This window comes from Mycetomoellerius zeteki, unplaced genomic scaffold (genome assembly GCF_001594055.1).
Source record: "Mycetomoellerius zeteki isolate Tzet28-1 unplaced genomic scaffold, Tzet1.0 scaffold421, whole genome shotgun sequence".
Lineage (NCBI taxonomy): Eukaryota > Metazoa > Arthropoda > Insecta > Hymenoptera > Formicidae > Mycetomoellerius > Mycetomoellerius zeteki.
Window position 1 is genome coordinate 960,919 of NW_017257416.1, and position 17,143 is coordinate 978,061.

At 37.3% G+C, this 17,143-nt stretch overlaps 1 protein-coding gene across 1 annotated transcript in view; it reads left to right on the forward strand.

Annotated features, from left to right (window-relative positions):
- Positions 1 to 7,379: 7,379 nt before the first annotated feature.
- LOC108726446 (cell adhesion molecule 2) overlaps positions 7,380 to 17,143 on the forward strand; it is a 90,050-nt gene continuing 80,286 nt past the window's right edge. Inside the window, exons 1-2 of the mRNA XM_018454019.1 lie at positions 7,380 to 7,960; positions 14,107 to 14,250. Coding sequence (XP_018309521.1) covers positions 14,205 to 14,250 — 46 coding nt within the window. The 5' untranslated portion in view covers positions 7,380 to 7,960; positions 14,107 to 14,204. The remainder of the gene's footprint in view (positions 7,961 to 14,106; positions 14,251 to 17,143) is intronic.

Sequence of the window (17,143 nt, forward strand, 5' to 3'; positions counted from 1 at the left end):
TACGGAAGAAAACATAAAACTGGTAGATCGAGCTGCCACGTAAAGAAATATGTAGTTTGCCCGTGCATCATATGGAGATACGTTCTATATCAGCAAAGCGCGTTATTCTCATAGCAACGACATACGTTTTGCAGTCGGCGACCTAGAAATCATAACCCAACATGTGTGATTTCGTGCAAAAATGTGTCTCGTATTGCAAAAAAGATGCTTCCTGTTTATTATCGCTACCAAGAATAATTTGAATAAAACTATGTTTGCGAAATATACAATGCATCTCATATTACATCTCCAAGCTTCTTCTCCTATTACGCAAATTAAATCACACTTATCTATCATATCGAATTTAACTAATTAAAAAAGTGATAAATGTATCTTTTTACGGAACTTGATTGTGTTATTCCAAAATGGAAAACAGAATTCTGGATCATCCTATGGTAGTACATCGACATTGCAAGTTAATGCCGAGAAAAGAACATCTGCACACCAACTTGCGACAATATATACCAATAACTAAATGCACACTAACTCCGGTGTTCCGACCATTTTAATTATTTTTCCTTCATCACTGCCGGGTCGGGTCGGATCGGGTCGGGTCGGGTCGCGTTGCGTTGCGTCTTGTCGGCGGTTCGCGGTAGTCTCGAGGAGTCTGGAGAAAATTACAGACAGCCTCGATAAATATTAACTCCGTAGCCGGGAAAGGTCGTAGGATCTACGGTGTCTCCGTCTGTCTCGTTCCGCCGTCTTGTCGCTCCGTTCCGTTTGCCATCCCTGGTGGTGGCTGACTTCCGTCGCTTGAATCTGAAACCGGGTTGTTTTGGAGGCGACGAGGTGGAGCGACGAAGTGCATCTAGAACGGGGATAATCCGTGAAGGGTTGACAAACTGGAAAAAAGATGGTCAATACCATCTTCATACGGAAGGCCTGCTCCTATTTATTCCTGGGTTAAGTGATACGGGTCGGTACGCAGGCAGCCGACGAGTCGGTCCATTGTATGGGAAAATCTCTGAAAGTTGTCTGTTCATCACATACTGCTACTACTATCTACTCGTCGACTAGTAGTCGTTCTCGCATCATCGAACAAAGTTTTAGCGAAAATTATATTGACTTCACGTATAATTAAACGGTTGTTTACCGTTCTAGAAACGGGAAAACGACATAATGGCGCTGGAAAAGTATCATATTTTGAAACAAGAAATATAATATAATAATGAATTATAACAAATCTTACTCAGGAAAAAAGCTATAAAATTTTAAAAATAGATCTCGTCCTCTAAAGGTTAATTAATCGAAGATATAGAACAAAGAAAAAATTGATATATTATTTTATTATTTCTCTTATCCGTCCTCTTCAAATAATACACTGAATGACATTGAATATATTTTTTAGATTGACTGAATTATTTTTAGATGCAGAGTTTTTATACATTTCCCGCGCTTATTTTTTGTTCATTACCTGTTTTCTCGTCAGAATGCGAAACAGTTTTATGGTTAAATTTCGCTTTTAGCGTTAGTTATTTCGTGGTATATTATAATGAAATAAAATGAAACATTACATTTTTTATAGATATTTTCAATAGTAAAAACATCACGATAATAATAATAATAATGACGATATCTTTTTTATCTTAATTCATTATTTTTGCCATTTATTTCTGCCAAGTCGTAAAATGTTTGCCATAAATTTACGAATTATCGGAAAATATTAGACAATTGCGAAGTAATTACTTTTGTTTTCCTATCGATTTTCTTGCGTTAAAAACAGATGCAATGGTATTCAGTCATGAATGCCGATTTTCCAACGCACAATTCAAAGATTTAATTGGTTCTTCTCTCGTCTTGGGTGTCACGTAAACCGATTACATATTTCTATGTTAATAACCGTGCGACCACAGCGTGATTTATAAATTATTTGATTTGGTTTCTATAAGCTGTCAAAGTAAAACGTTCCCGATTATACCGAACTGCCGACTAAAGAAGAACGACCGAGCACGAGTCTGCGCTTGTGCGGTGGAATAAGTATTACAAAGGAGAGCTTAGTAAGCGGAAACGGATTCCTATAAAATGCGATCGTTTCGTACGAAAGAGATAGCGTTTATCTTGCAACGAGTAATTTGTTGTCTTATTTATCTCTCTTAGCATCGAGCACTTTGTGGAGTGGAGATGTTAACGATAAAAATAAGATTAAGATAAAATGTAGATACCTAATACCAACAGCGATCTTTCGTACGCGGGTTTACGTCATAAATTATATTTTTTCTAAGCGAGTAATTCATTGTATGCGTTGCATTTATTAAAATTATAATAAAGAGTACGTTTCTCTCTCAGGAGTTTATCTATTCTAATTAATCATTAGAGGACTTTAGAGATAATAATGTAACCGAATAGCCAAATTATGCACACAGCTTTCATAATGAAAAATGCGGATGGGTAATGTAGAGATTTACAAAGAAAGGATTATACATCCGTTTTGCTTTAGCATTAACCCAGCGTCTTGATTTCGCCGAAACACCCCGCGGCGTAATATCGAGTAACAGAGGAGACGAAACGATGCGAAGGCACCTGCCCTTTGATCCCGTCTTCCTCGGAATTTCGTTTCATCTCGAGTATGCGCGCCGTTCGTTGGCTTCACCGAGATGAAGCGTATCGCAGGCGTGAACGCTTAACGGTTACCGTTACCCGTTGCTATAACGCGCGGAACGCTCCCCCGTTATATCAATTTCGGTTTGCGGCCCCGGGGCGAAGTCGACCGGAAAGAAGATCGCGGGGCGAATTCCAGGAGAAACGACCGCACACGCCCCCGAACGCAAATGAAAAGAGATTATCATCCCGTCGTACGCAAATATGAGGGTTGCTCCGGATATGCACGGTGCATTACGCAGTTTCTACCGCAATATTTTCTCGCTGCCCGCCGTCGCCGGGTATCGTTCTTTCGCGCCAGCAAAGTGAAGCGAACGTGCTCTCTAGCGGATACCGGCCGCGAGGAGAGAGAGACAGGGTAAAATTAGTTTCAACCTCTTGCGGTTCCTTGCCAGCCCAAGACCGGATCTGTATGGAAACTAACCGCCTTCTGTTGCGGCTGGCAAGTGAACGGGTCTGTTGATGCAAGCTTCGCGATTACATAATATTCTAATCAAATATTTTATCTTTCGGATTATATAATAATAAATTATAATTATATTTTTTATTATTTATTTCAGTTTTTAATATTTATCGATTGGTAACGCTTTTTATGGCATAACTTTTTTATCCATGTTATATATGGCATAACTTTTTCAATGCTTTTTCCATTACTTACAACTTTTTGATTAATAAAGATACATAGGTACTCTCTAAATCCTTTGGAATGAAATTTCATTCTAAATTGTGAAAATTGAGTCAGGTTTGAAAAAGAGTGGCTCAATTTTCAATCTTTAAGTGTGACATTTCACTCTTTAAAGTGAGATTCATTCTAAAAATTTTAGAAAGTACATTTGCTTTGTACTGTTATCTTCCTTAACGTCTAAGGTTTCGATTGAAAAAAAATTTTTACAATAGGTTCATTTTTATGAAAGTTATAATGAAACAAATTGGGTTAGCTATACGAGTATACGGAAAGAATGGTTTTACTGAAGTTCCTAAAAATTTTTTACTAGTTTTTTAACTAGTTAGTTAGATCTGAAAATAAATTTTGTTGGCTCAAAATGATTATATAGAACACTAATTATTAGAATATAAAACTTTTTTGCAGCATTGTATATTATACATAATTCCTACACAATTATTTTGATGTCCAATAAAATTATTTTCAAATTTGTGTAATTAAATTTTTAGATAGCTATTTCAACAAAATTCTTCCTGTGTATGCCATGTTTATTAATAAATATATATATATTGTATATATATATTTGCTTGGTATCGGTCCTTAAAATGACTGGTGTTTCGATTCAAAAAAGTATTTTTTACAATATTCGTTTTTATGAACATATTGTAAAAAATATTTTTATAATAAGCAATCGAATTGGGTTGGGTGTGTTACATACCAATGTGTCGTTTCCATGGTGGAGCCTTTAAAGAATAATTAGATAAATATTTATTAAATAAAAAGGGAGGAAAAAAAAACAAAGAGAAAAAGGGAGGTAATTATTTCTTCATCCGGTCATACTGTTTATTAAACGACTAGTCGTTAACGCATTTAAATAGCGCAAACAAATCAGCGAATCGGTGCGCAATTGAATCGCGCGCTCGGTCGATCGCGATTGTTCGGACAATTAGTCGAACACGAATAATACCGCGCGCGAGAGTCCCAGCGCGAAACTGGATTTACGTGACTTCTGGGTCACGTACAAGTTGCACGTTCGCCAAAGCAACAATAGAATTATCCGTGTCGTGGACGCGCGTTCTGCGAAGCCTTCGTCTTCGCAAACTTTGGTATAGCACGAGCTGGTCTTCTCGCTCGTGATTCGCCAGGCGAGTATCGATCTTAACAGGAACAAGAATACGGGTTTAAAAGTACGCGAACGCAATTGTTCCGAAGATGGTTTACGATCCGAAAATCGGCGGCCAAAAAGCGACGTAAATTACCCGCAGGAAATATATATCGCAAAGCGAGAAGAAATAATATTTGTCGATAAATACCAAAGTAACATTCTTCCAGCGTTCTGATAGTGTACGAGTGCCCTCATTTTTAGACACCCCATAATCATCGAGAAACCTAGTGTCACGACACGTTCGCGTAGATAGGCGCGGATAACAATCCTCGACATCTTCGTCGCTATTCTTAATCTTTCATGATTTATCGATGCAAGATAATTCATTTGTACTTCTATGTATAATGTGTATAATGTCTGCTCGTAATTCTCTTTCGAGGCTTCAGACATTCTATAAATTTTCTCTGGAATGTATGCACGTCGCGAGACTCTCAAACCGCAATTAAACATAAAAATCTAGATCTGAGAAACGAACAGAATAACGACTAATCTAAATTTTAAACAGATTTTTTTAACGGTATCGTATCTTGCATCTGGAATGGTATAATATTTCTTGAAATATGCACAAAGCACAGACGCCAATTCCGGGAATTCAGGATGGAATTTCGTACTTCTCTACTTAAACGCATAATATCAATAGTAATCGCAGTGTACACACAATTTTCTTATATTTTTCTTTTAAAGTCTGCTTTCTTTTGACCGTGTTATTTTAATATCTTTTCATTTAATCTTAAGTTTGAAGACAGTATTATTAAATCTATCTATATCTTAATTGCATAAATTCGATAATAATTTTTTAAGAAATGCGTCTTTATTCGAGCCAATCTATAATACATATTTTAGAACGAGCAGAGTGGTCTTTTCATCATAAAATATTAATCGTTACGATAAATAATTAGAGATATTTAGCCATCATTTACCTAATTAGCAACTTAGCTCAGCTATAAAATAAATATTTTCATATATTTTCGTAACAATATACTGATAACACTGTTCGACAAAAAAAGAACATTAAAACGAATTTAGTCATTTTCTGTAGTTTTTTGGACACTGAAAACGAATCCAGTTTCCAAATTGTTTATACGTCGCAGTTTTGAAAAATTGATAGTTAAAATTGTAAAAAAGGCTATTTTCAGATACTTTGTCATATTATAATGTGACATGTTAGACAAGTTTTATTGCAATTAAAATGAAATACGTTTTTAAAACTTTCAGTCCTCAAAAGGAATTTTTAGTATCGGCTATGATTAATGAGATATTCATCTTTATCGATTATTGTAATTGATGAAACTTCTTCTAACATGTGTATAATATATAAAGTTGAAAAAGTGATCGCAAAACTGATGGTTTTTTTACTCATTTTTGATGTCCCGATTTTAGAACTGAATTGTATGCACAAATGATATCTTGTGATCAGACATAAAAAAATGTTTAAGTTAAGCTTGAAAATTGGATTTAAGAGATGGAAAATCAAAGTCCATTAAAGCGTCAGCCCTACTCTTTGAAGCACGCATTTTTGTCAGAGTCTGATAATTTAAAACTTAGTACTCGATATTTTTGTTGGCTATTGACAACCAATAATATGAAGTTAGATTTTCAAAATTCAAAATGGCTGATTTAATATAGTGAACCATATATTTAAAAAATGTTTTAATTCTATGAGAAATACCTTAAAGAGATTTTTTAGGTCACTGATTATAAATCTGAAGTCAGATTTATTTAAAAAAAGTTTCTTTAGAAAAAATGGCTGGTCCAGTAAGAGGGACGAAAATTAAAAATTTTTTCACTTTTATGAGGATGAGTACTCGGTTATTAGAGTTGGTCGCAATATGTGATTGGTGATTAATTATTTTTATTTGTTATAAATGAATTGAAACTTTCAATCAGCATCCCAATATGAATCACGAAAACAGTATTTTATAAAAATTATTTGGTCGGCTCAATTTGACAAATTTTTGTGATTGATGTCTCATTATAAGGTATTATTTGGTACACAATTTAATGCATACAGTTCCAAATTCCAAGATCAAAAATAGATGCTTTTTATGGTTACGCTTTATGTTAATTTAGCACAAAATAAATATATTGGAAAATAACAAACATTATGTCAAAAAATTAACACAAAAATATAATATATAACACTGGCAATTTGCAAGCAAACTGTGAATGCATTTTTTCAGTAAAATTAACATCTATGATATGTCAAATAAAAATTTTTTTTATTCATTTATCTTAGAATCCATCTTTTAAAAAACATTTTTATGTTTGTCTCTTTTCTTATAAAATGTGTTATTTTGATACTAAGAAACGTTGAATATCAATTTAATACAAAATATTAAAATAATATAATCACGTTATATTAAATTAACACTAGGATATATTAAAAATTCAACACAAAGTTTTAACAAGGATTTAAATGGATCAGTTTTGCAAATACAAAATGTTTTTTTATTACGTACATTTTCGAGGAAATGCTTACAAAGGTATGACTATAAAGGCTGGTCTCACCAACTGTATACGTGCCAATTTCGCGATCAGAGAGTACAATGTTCAGCGATGCAACGCGTCTCAAAGTAATAATAATGATAATAACAATAATAATATAATAACAAGTAGAAACAGGGGTAATGATCACGCATAAATCGCTATTCAACGCTGGGCGCCTCGGCGCTCGTCGACGATCGTCGCCGACTACGCGGCTCGGCGCATGCAGTTGCACCTGTCGGGCACGAGGCGCGCAAGCGCTCAGGTGCTACAAACCGCCGCACGGAGGTAAAACGACGCGCGGTCGAGCTTTCGTAGTCGGCATCGGCCATCCGCGACGCGAACTTTCACCCGGTCGACGGTATCACGCGCGTCGCGGCGCGATTTACAAAGTTGTTGCGCGTTTTGTAAATCGACGTGTGTGCTCGAGGTAGAAGAAAAAGGAAAGTATTCTTCACCTCGAGCGACGGATACGCGGTATGCAAAAAACGCGGCCGTGCGACTGAAAAATGTGCAGTTAACTCTGGAACTCGAGACGTTAAATCTTCGGAACTTTAGTTTCCGACGTTTCACGCCAGTGCAATTTGCGGTCAGCAAGGAAATGGGGATTAATCCAAGCTGGAGTACACACGTTTGGCTACACATATCTTCAGATTGACTTACGCGCGTACGCGCGTACAAAGGACGATGTCTTTTTCTCGAGGACGGTGCCGCACAGGCGAATTAAAGTCGCGTAGTGTCGAGTACAGGCACTGATTTCATCTGTCCCGATCACGTCCGTGGGGCGAACGCGTGCACGCGAATGGAAAAACTGTCGGAAAAAACAAAAATTGCGGGCGACCAAAAGCGTCACTGCCTCTAATTTTAATTTCACCGGCCGTCCGGTCTATAAACCGCGCTTTCGCGTTTTCGGTTACTCGATCGCGCGATGAAACCAGCCGGCCGGAAGAATTTCGATGCTGTCCCCGGAATTGCGGCGAGCCGCTCTTAACCCGGATAGAGCCGCGAAGGTAGGCTCCAAATACCGCGGCAGCGCAACCAATGCGACCATCAAATCGTCCTAGCAATGCGAATTAACATACCCGTGCATTCCAAAATAAATCGCGGTCACGCTAAAATTTCGATATCGGTCAGAAGCACGATCGCCAATAGTACGAGTTAACGAGTACATCATACATCGCTATCGCATTATACACGCAATCGGCAAATCTCTCTGTATTCCATAGAGAGAATGATAGCAATCATAGCGGTGGTACCGATATAAAATAAATGTGGTTTCGCAAAATTTCAACCGATCGGAATCTCGATCGCGAATAGTATACATTCGCAATTCAAGTTAATATATTCATCCTATACTGTTATGTAATATATGTACAGAATTATGTGGAATCATGGAATTACAATGCAGTATGCTTAAATTAACTCATAATATAAATCAGTGCATGTGATTGGAAATAAATGCGGTTTTGCCAATTTTCAGTTGATTAGAGGATGTCTATCGTAACCTGCACGCGTAACGCAAATTTTCCTTTATCTAGAGAATTATGCAAATTAGGAATATAATCCATATAGCTTACTTAACTTGATCGACAACCTATCGCTCATTCTCCGCCGGCTCAATTATTCGATTGATTATCAACCACAAACATGGATCGGTTACACAGAAAGAAGATTTTGCTGAAGTATTTAAAAATTTAGTTAAACGCAAATTTGAAAATAATTATGTAGAAATGTCAAGTAAGATGAGTAATGCTGCAAAAAGATTTGACATTTTAAGCAACCAGTTTGAGCGTCCTACTTAATTATTTTGACAGAGGTGGTATATAAATTCACATAAAATTATTTAAAGCATTCAAGATCCAGCTTCAACCGATAGGCATTGTTTCTTACTTATTGTTGTGTTCACATTATACCGGTCCTAATAAATCGTTTATTATTGTTTATAATTATTTTCGTAATCCAACAAAATTATTTTCAGATCTGTATCTAAATTTTTATATACTTCAGCAAAATCATCCTTTTCGTGCATTTGCAAGATTCGTATTTTTGATAAAGAAAACGTGTTTAATACGATAGTAAAACGTGATGAATTTTTTCCTATTTTCTTTCTGTAACTATTCAACTCTTGCGCGGTCTTTTTCGAATAGTCTTCAAAGCAAAACTGATGAAATATTGGAGGAATATTTCACATACATTGGGAATACACACGCACATACACATATACACATACACACATCGAGGTTGCTCGCTCGCGCGAAAGCATTGAAATTTATTAAGTCGTAAGGATACAAACGAGGGAATATCCGCTCGATGAATGCTACGCTGAATCCAGACACGATTATCGAAGCGGAAGCTCGTCTCCTCCCGTTTCCGGCAAAATTGTGGAAAGCCGCATTTAAATTGAGATCAAGAACTTTGGGTAACACGAGGGATGGATTGTGAAGTCATGTCATCGCTTATAATCGAGCAAAACGATAGAACAATAAAGAGCAAGCATCCTGTTCATTGTCGATCGCATGAATTGGTAGAATTGATGATCGATCAATTATAATAAAAAGAGCGAAAGCAGAAATGGGGCGCGCGCGTCACATTGGTTTTGATTTTGTGTGAGAGATCAAGCGATTTTATTGAGTTTACGCCGATGCATATCGATGGGACGAGCAGTGGAAAGCGAGAGCTTTTTTATAGGAAAAAAAGGCAATAAGAGCAGAGTGCACGGCGAGGCTAGAATTTCGCATTCGAGAACGAGGACAGTGTCGCGCAGATGGTAGTTATGGATAACTACGAGAGCGAAACGATTGAATTGGTGACGCAATGATACCGTCAACTATTCCCATATCGCAGCTAGAAATCGTACGTGAGTGAAATTAACGATCGGCAAAATCAGGCATGCGAAACATTCAGGGCATAAAGGTTATGGCACACAAAAAAAAGCTTAAGTACAGTAAGGACTGTCCTACATATTTTTCGTAACCGTAAGACGTACAGTAAGTAAGAATTAGACGTACAAAAAGTAAGAATTAGTCAATCATAGCCAAGAATTGTCAAAAATGTTCATCTCTAATTGACTATACAGAAACTTATAACGCCTCAAAAACTGAAGAAGTTTTTGAGGTATCATAACGAAAAATTGGTAAAAAAAATTTTTATACTTGAACAAAAATTATTATAATTGGACGCTTGCACTGTGTGTTGCAGTCCTAATACATAAATAATATATGTGTGAGAGAATCGGCCAATTACAGTAGAGAACGTAAGGCAATAACATAAGCAGTAGCAAATAAAAAATGTATTGATTTGCTTACTGCTTACGTTTTATTGCTTATATTTTTTTAAGTATTAGCATTAAAATTCAACAGATTCGAACAAATATCGCGTATCGTTAAATCTTCTGTCAATGCATAATTTTTTGCTTTTCACTGCCGTGTTTCCCGAGGGGGTAACCACTTAATGTAATCGTGGGACAGAGTCCTCGAAATCATTATAAAATTCATATGAAATCTCTATGTATAATTCGATAATTACATATGTAACTACGAGAAATCATTATATAATATTAAATAAAATCGTATATTTTACCAAATTACTTCATATGTAGTGAAAAAAATTATTTGTGATCAGATGAAATCATATGAAATCATGTAATCTGTGGGACAATATTTCAGCTAGTGGTTACCCCCTCGGTGTTTCCTAAAGTTTATGCCAAAAATGTAAAAGTGCAACAAAATCTGTGCAAAACTGTTCTTTATTGTTCGAAGGGAGTTTTTAAAGCGTCATAACGAAATTCACACAAAAATATAAAAATTCTTGTTTAAATTTCGATATTGGTACTCATGCATTGACAGAAGGATTAATTTGACTAACAAAATGAAATCTTAGTACCGGAACTATTAAGTGAATTCTCAACAGATTGTTAAAAATGTACATAAAACTGCGTTGCGTTGAAAAGCCTTAAATTTAGATGAAGCATTGCTTTTTAGCGAAAGGAAATTAACTATTATTTTTGTAAGCAAGAATTGAATGATATGTTATTCAAAATTAACGCTCAAGAGTTGAAAAGAAACATCCAATCTTATCCAGAGAAATATTTACAGTATCAAATAAATATTTTCTCTTCAGACTGGGTGTCTTAACTTTCATCGCGTGATGGCGAGAAGGATAGTCTTAGACGATAAAATCCTCTTTGTTTATTCATATCGTAATACTGCCGTCGGAAGAATTTCTTCGTGAAGGCAGAGTCGATATAGATACAATAAAAAGTACCACGGTGTGAATAAGTTAGGAATGGGTAGGCCACGCCGCCCCTTATTCGGATGTATTCGAAGGGGAATATTCGCTGACAAATCGATTCTCATAGGCCACACACGGGCCGTTGCTTGTGGGGTTGTGTTTCGCGCTGCTCTCTGCGCACATGGGTTTCGGAGGGGAAAAAACCAACAAGGCGAATGCGAGGAGTTTTACCAAATAAATAAACCATACCGGCCCTACAATTGCGAGTTCCAGCAGACCTTTCGAACTCTAAAACTTGGAATCATTTACGAACATGGGTGGCGAGGCTGTCGCGGTCCCGAGATAAATCGCGTGTGAAAGTATCGTACTATGCCGCAAACCACGACATGGAACAATATTTCTCGCTTCGCTCGCGGCTCTCTATCGATATTGTGTGCCGCGTAGTAAACTTCGTAATCGTGTTTAGCTGAACTTTTCGTTTCGGCGTTCCAACATGCTTCTACAACTCAGTACCTCCGATCGATGATACAGGCCGTGAAGAAAAGTGAATGTACGTACATGTATTGAAAATCGTGTGCACCAATCTCTATCTACAAGTTTGAAAAAAAAAAAAAAAAGAAAGAAAACGATATTACAGTAGGCCAAATCTAGTCAATCTTAGTTTTCGGTATCGAATGTCGTATGTAGGACACGGAAATTATATTTCCATTAATCTCCAGACTGCCCGACGATGCTGAACTGTAAGATCAAATACGTAAGATCAAACATGTGCTGCTTCAGTAAAGTAACTCCAAATTGAATACTCGAATGCTTGCTGAGATACTGAAGAAAAGCGGTTGATTTCCGATAGAGGTTGCACATACGATTCGAATAAACGGACGGTATAACTGGCACGGATAAACGGAATCATCGCAAGATACATCCCAATTATAAACACAAATCACTATTTCGAAGTTAGGCGGGTCAGCCTCGCTCGATAAACAGTAACATCCTGTTCGATCTCCATGCTCATTAGCAGCTACCGTTGTGCAATCCGTGCGTCATCTCTGTGCATCTATCCACCTATATCTATATCTCTGTACGACGATCGATCGGCGAGGCATGTATACGTGTCGGCAACTTCCTTCTAAGAGCGTTGCTCTGTCGCGCGCGGCCGCGGCCGTCTCGACACTGGACGACGCCCGGAACTTGCAATGCAAACTCGCAACAAGTTGCATTTAAAATCCGCATCTACTGTCCGTTGGAGCAGTTGCTCGACAGTTTCGTCTCTTTTCTTCTCCTTCCATTCTCCTCCGCTCGCCTGGCACATCGCCTCTCCCCCGGAAGCCCCGTCAAATCGCCGAGTATTCTCGACTGATTCGGGCTATTCAGACAAGAGCTCGTCCGAGATTTCCCGTTCGCTCGGCCCCACGATTATCCAAGATGAAATTCGTTATGAATTCATTCGGGGGTACTACGCGGCTCGAATCGAGCTGCGTTTAGTACTGCCATGACAATCTTCCTGCTGTCTTGACAGCTGGTAATTATTAAGGAGATTAACTCGCTCATTTCGGAATGAACGTGGATGGAGAGTAACGCAGGATTGGTCGGTCGTTTCTATTTTTGGATGTCGCGGCGCCGTCTATTTTATTCATGCCGGTTCAGTAATTTTTATACGCGCTTATTAATTCGGTTCCGTCTTTATAGTAGTCAGTTGAGAAGCGTATAGTTTCCCTCGCAAGCGCGAATTAAAAGGCGTTGCACTTTGACTTACGACTCCTCGCGACGAGGAAATCCAGTTAAGCAGCGGGCCACGTGAAATTACCGGAATTTCTCAACCGAAAGCTTCGAAGATGAAGAGCACTCGCCTCACGAAGTGAACGCTTTTAGCACCTTACCTTGGTAAAGTAAAGAGAAAAGATAGAAAGAGAAAGAAAACTTTCAATCGTGAAAAATTTCTAACTTCCGGTGTAAAAAGAATAATGTCACAGGTCAGTTTCCAGAAGTGGGAGTCCCAAGAATGCGTCAAGATGAAATGTTAGTGCGCGAATGTCAGATTAGATTTTTTTAAAGTTTCTTCGTTTTCAATCGATAATCAATCGGAATAGCCTTCGAATGAAGAGAGTACGCGTGGCGAATGAGCGAAGTCGCAAATAAATGCACATATACGGGTTAAGGAGGTCGCCTCTTTAACTGCGTATACGTTTCTTCCCTGAGTCAGACGCACAGTGAAAACACAATAACTCGCGGCAATCATTAAATTTAATTGACAGTGGAATAACGTAGAAGCTCGCCGCTAATTAAGACCAGTACGATGGGCATTCACGCGTGCCTGACGAGTCCGCTTCTGTTTCCTCTCTTTTTCTTTTTCATCTATCAATTCTGCAATTGTCTCTAACGCTATGAATGTCCATGCACAACTCTTTTCCGCTTGAGCAAACCGTGCCGTGAACGCACCTTCGAACCAGTTAACGCTTTGACGGTGATTAAATTCAAATAAGGTGGTTGGCAGTTTTGTATAAATGGGACAACACGGTGATTATCCAAATAAGCTTCATTATCTATGAAAATAGGATTAAATATAAGTCATTTTGAAACTAGAAAATAATGAATGTGTAATTAATAACTTGGATATTAAGAGCGATAATCATTAACTTTTCATTACTTAATTATCCCATTGATCCACTTATTGAAAACGCTCATTTAAGCTCTGAATAAATTTTATAATCAATTTTGAATCAGCATGAGATTGCGCTTTAAATTTTTGGCCAAAGCGATTCTAAACATCCGCGAGATTAATGAAACCAAGTTGTATCTCCAATTAATCTTTTTGACGTGAACCGATGAGAAATGTTCATTAACACCTCCCGCTGTATCTACGCTGTGTGTGGATAAACGTTTGCGTTTTTTCTGTCATTACAATTACGCGACATTTCTGTGACATCAGGAAGAAGAGAATTGTTGGCAAGATCGCTGCCAGTCGCCGAGGAAACTGGGTGAAAATTACGAATTGTGGACCGGAGGGTGCGCGAGCGCCGCCGAGCGATGGATTTTGTGCTGCTGCTCCTCGTGATGCTGCTCAGGCAAGAGGGTGAGTGCTTTCACTTATGCTAGCTGCTGCGCTTTCGAGCGCACGAATGCACACCGTGTGCGTCTCATTCCGTGAACGCGTGCTGTCCTTCCGCTATATCTGCTTTAAAAGATAAACGTCCTTCTATCCTCTCCCCATTTTTCTGTTTTTCAGTGATGACTTCCTTTTTTCTTTACTTACACCTAACAATGCTAACAACCGTGCTATGTTTTAAGCACGTGTTCCGAGAAAACCACAATGACTGTGAAAGGCCATTCGCAAGAATCGATCTTGCTCGTGAAAATCTCTTAAGCGTTAAAATTGTCATGAAAATTCGATTGCATTACATATTACATATATATTATACTTTAAACTATCGTGCAGCGAATCTGACACATCGAAACGTCTGTTGGTTGAATTATGCATATAAATATGTGTACATTTCTGTCCATTACGGAAATAAGTACGTACAGATATAGTACAAGTATTATGGAGACAAGTATACAAAACGTAGAGATGTTGTCGTTCTCCAATCTATTGATACAAATCTACGCCATGTAGAAATTGAACTGATTCTGATATTAATTACATTATTCAGTTATATTATTTAAATTTAATGAGTGTAATTAAGATTGAATATGAGATAATTTCTGTGTACATTTATACTCCATATAGTAACCATCTTTTTTCGTATATTATGCTATTACGTAATATAAAATTTTATCAATTGAATATTATTATTACCTAATCGATAATATATAATATAAAATTTATTATTTTAATTAGAGTCAGGTGAATTATATTATTATTTTTAGCAAAAGAATGGAATAATACTATTTGCAAGAATTATTAGAAACTACTATAATTTTCATCAGTGCAAAGCGAGAAATAATTAAATGAACGCGAGTAAATACAGTGTGAAACGCAGCTTTGCATCATCATAATTTGTAATTACGTGAAATAATCCAGCTTGGATAGAATTGCAATCGGAAAGGATAGTTTTCACGAGTTGCGCGGCTATCATATAGTAAATAAAACATTGCTGTTGAAATTATAACTTAATAACAGCGTGCTTGACGTCACTCAGTTCTACCACAAATCATTAAATTACCAGGGCCAATAAAATATATGATACTTCAAAGCGATATCAAAAGTGACATTTGCAAACTGATACCGTCACATTTCGCGTACGAATTACAAACTCTGGCTTGTACAGAACACCAATCAAGCTTGTAGATGATAGTTTCGCTTTCCTCACGATCCGTCTTTAACAGTCGGGTTCAAGATCGTCGTCATTAGCTAGCCCCCTCTGGCTAAGGTATATATAGTTCATTGGGTCTATCACGAAGAGCATAACAGCCGAAGATGCGTACGTTGCAGACGATGTATAACGCGTAGAGGTTCTCAAACTTTAATATCTCGACTTCGCCGCCACGAGATACATAAATTTATTTAAAGCTTTCACGACGATGCATAATTTGGTGCGCGATAAAGCGCGAGTTTTATGACGCGTCTCGGGATAATGCGCTTTAAAAACAACTAACGTGTAATAAGAATACGCGCAAGTTGTATAATTCACTGCGAAAACGACGTCTGAGAAACGATTACGTCTCATAACAGATCAGATATTCATGTCAGTATAGAATTACGAGGTACATTTAAATGAATATATAACATGTTCTTTTAATAGCAAAAAGTTATATTTATAATTTGCATGAACTATTTAAAACGGAAAGGAAATAAATTAACCTACAAAATTGGTTAGAAAGCACCATTAAAAATTAAATAAAACATTTCACGCCTTAAACGTTGTAAAACACGTCTTGCACATTATTGCTCTCCGTTGTTAAGAATTAAACAATGTGATATTTTCTGGGCTTTCGAAAAACAATTTTCACCTTCTTTTCTTTCTCTTTATTCATTTCTCTTTATTCATTTCAATTTATTATTTCACGAGAACTGATTAGAAAATTTTAGTTGCTAGCGTAAATAGTACTTTGAGAATCACTGACGTATATATAGCTAGCTACAACCCATCTCTTCACTAAAGTTTCCTCTACCCGTTCTATACCCAAGTATCTGATAGCTCTTGTAATTTCCAAATGGCCGTTCTCCATCTCATTTGTGTCGTTCTTTTTCGATGATCTGTTCTTTCTTTCTCGGTTTAGTCTCCAATCTGGACGCGTACCCTAACGAGGGTGAAAAGCTAAAGGTTGAGTTCATTCTAAGAGCAAGGAAAGAACGGTTTAAAAATGACGCTGTTTCTAATTACATTTCGCCCGTTCCTTCCCGGTTATCACAATTTCAACGGGGGTGCACACAGTGCAAAAAAAGACAAAAGTCAAACGAGGGTGAATAAGGAACTTGAGAGAAATAGAAAGAGAGAACCGAGGGTGCGCTTTGAGTAAGAGAGCAGAGTGCAGGATGGCTAGGATTTATTACGTTCCGGTAGGCGGACGAGGGAGAAGCGGCGAGGAAGCAAGCGTTACACCGTGGCGGAATAAAAATCTTACGTTAAGGCAAGGCAAATGGTGTAACAGTCAAAATTAAATGGGCAGAGACGAAACGAGCTTGGGAGCAGTTAAAAGGTTACGATCGACGAGAGATTAAGTAACCGCGAATGCGAAGATATTTTTTATATCAACTACCGACGAATATCTGGCGGAGATGACCTGATTTTGTCTTCGGCACGTCTAGAGACTCTATAATTAGAGTTTGGCTACGAATAATTTTATCAAAGATTCAGAAAAAAAAGTATATATATATATACTGCCTCTTTTTATATGTGCTTTATTCTAACTTATATTATCTTACTCATTTCATAACTTACAGAGAAGTTGACAAAAACGTCAGGCCAATCCAAAGTTTGTCATCTCGTGGCCAGACTGTTATAGAGTCTATAGTCACGTTGACA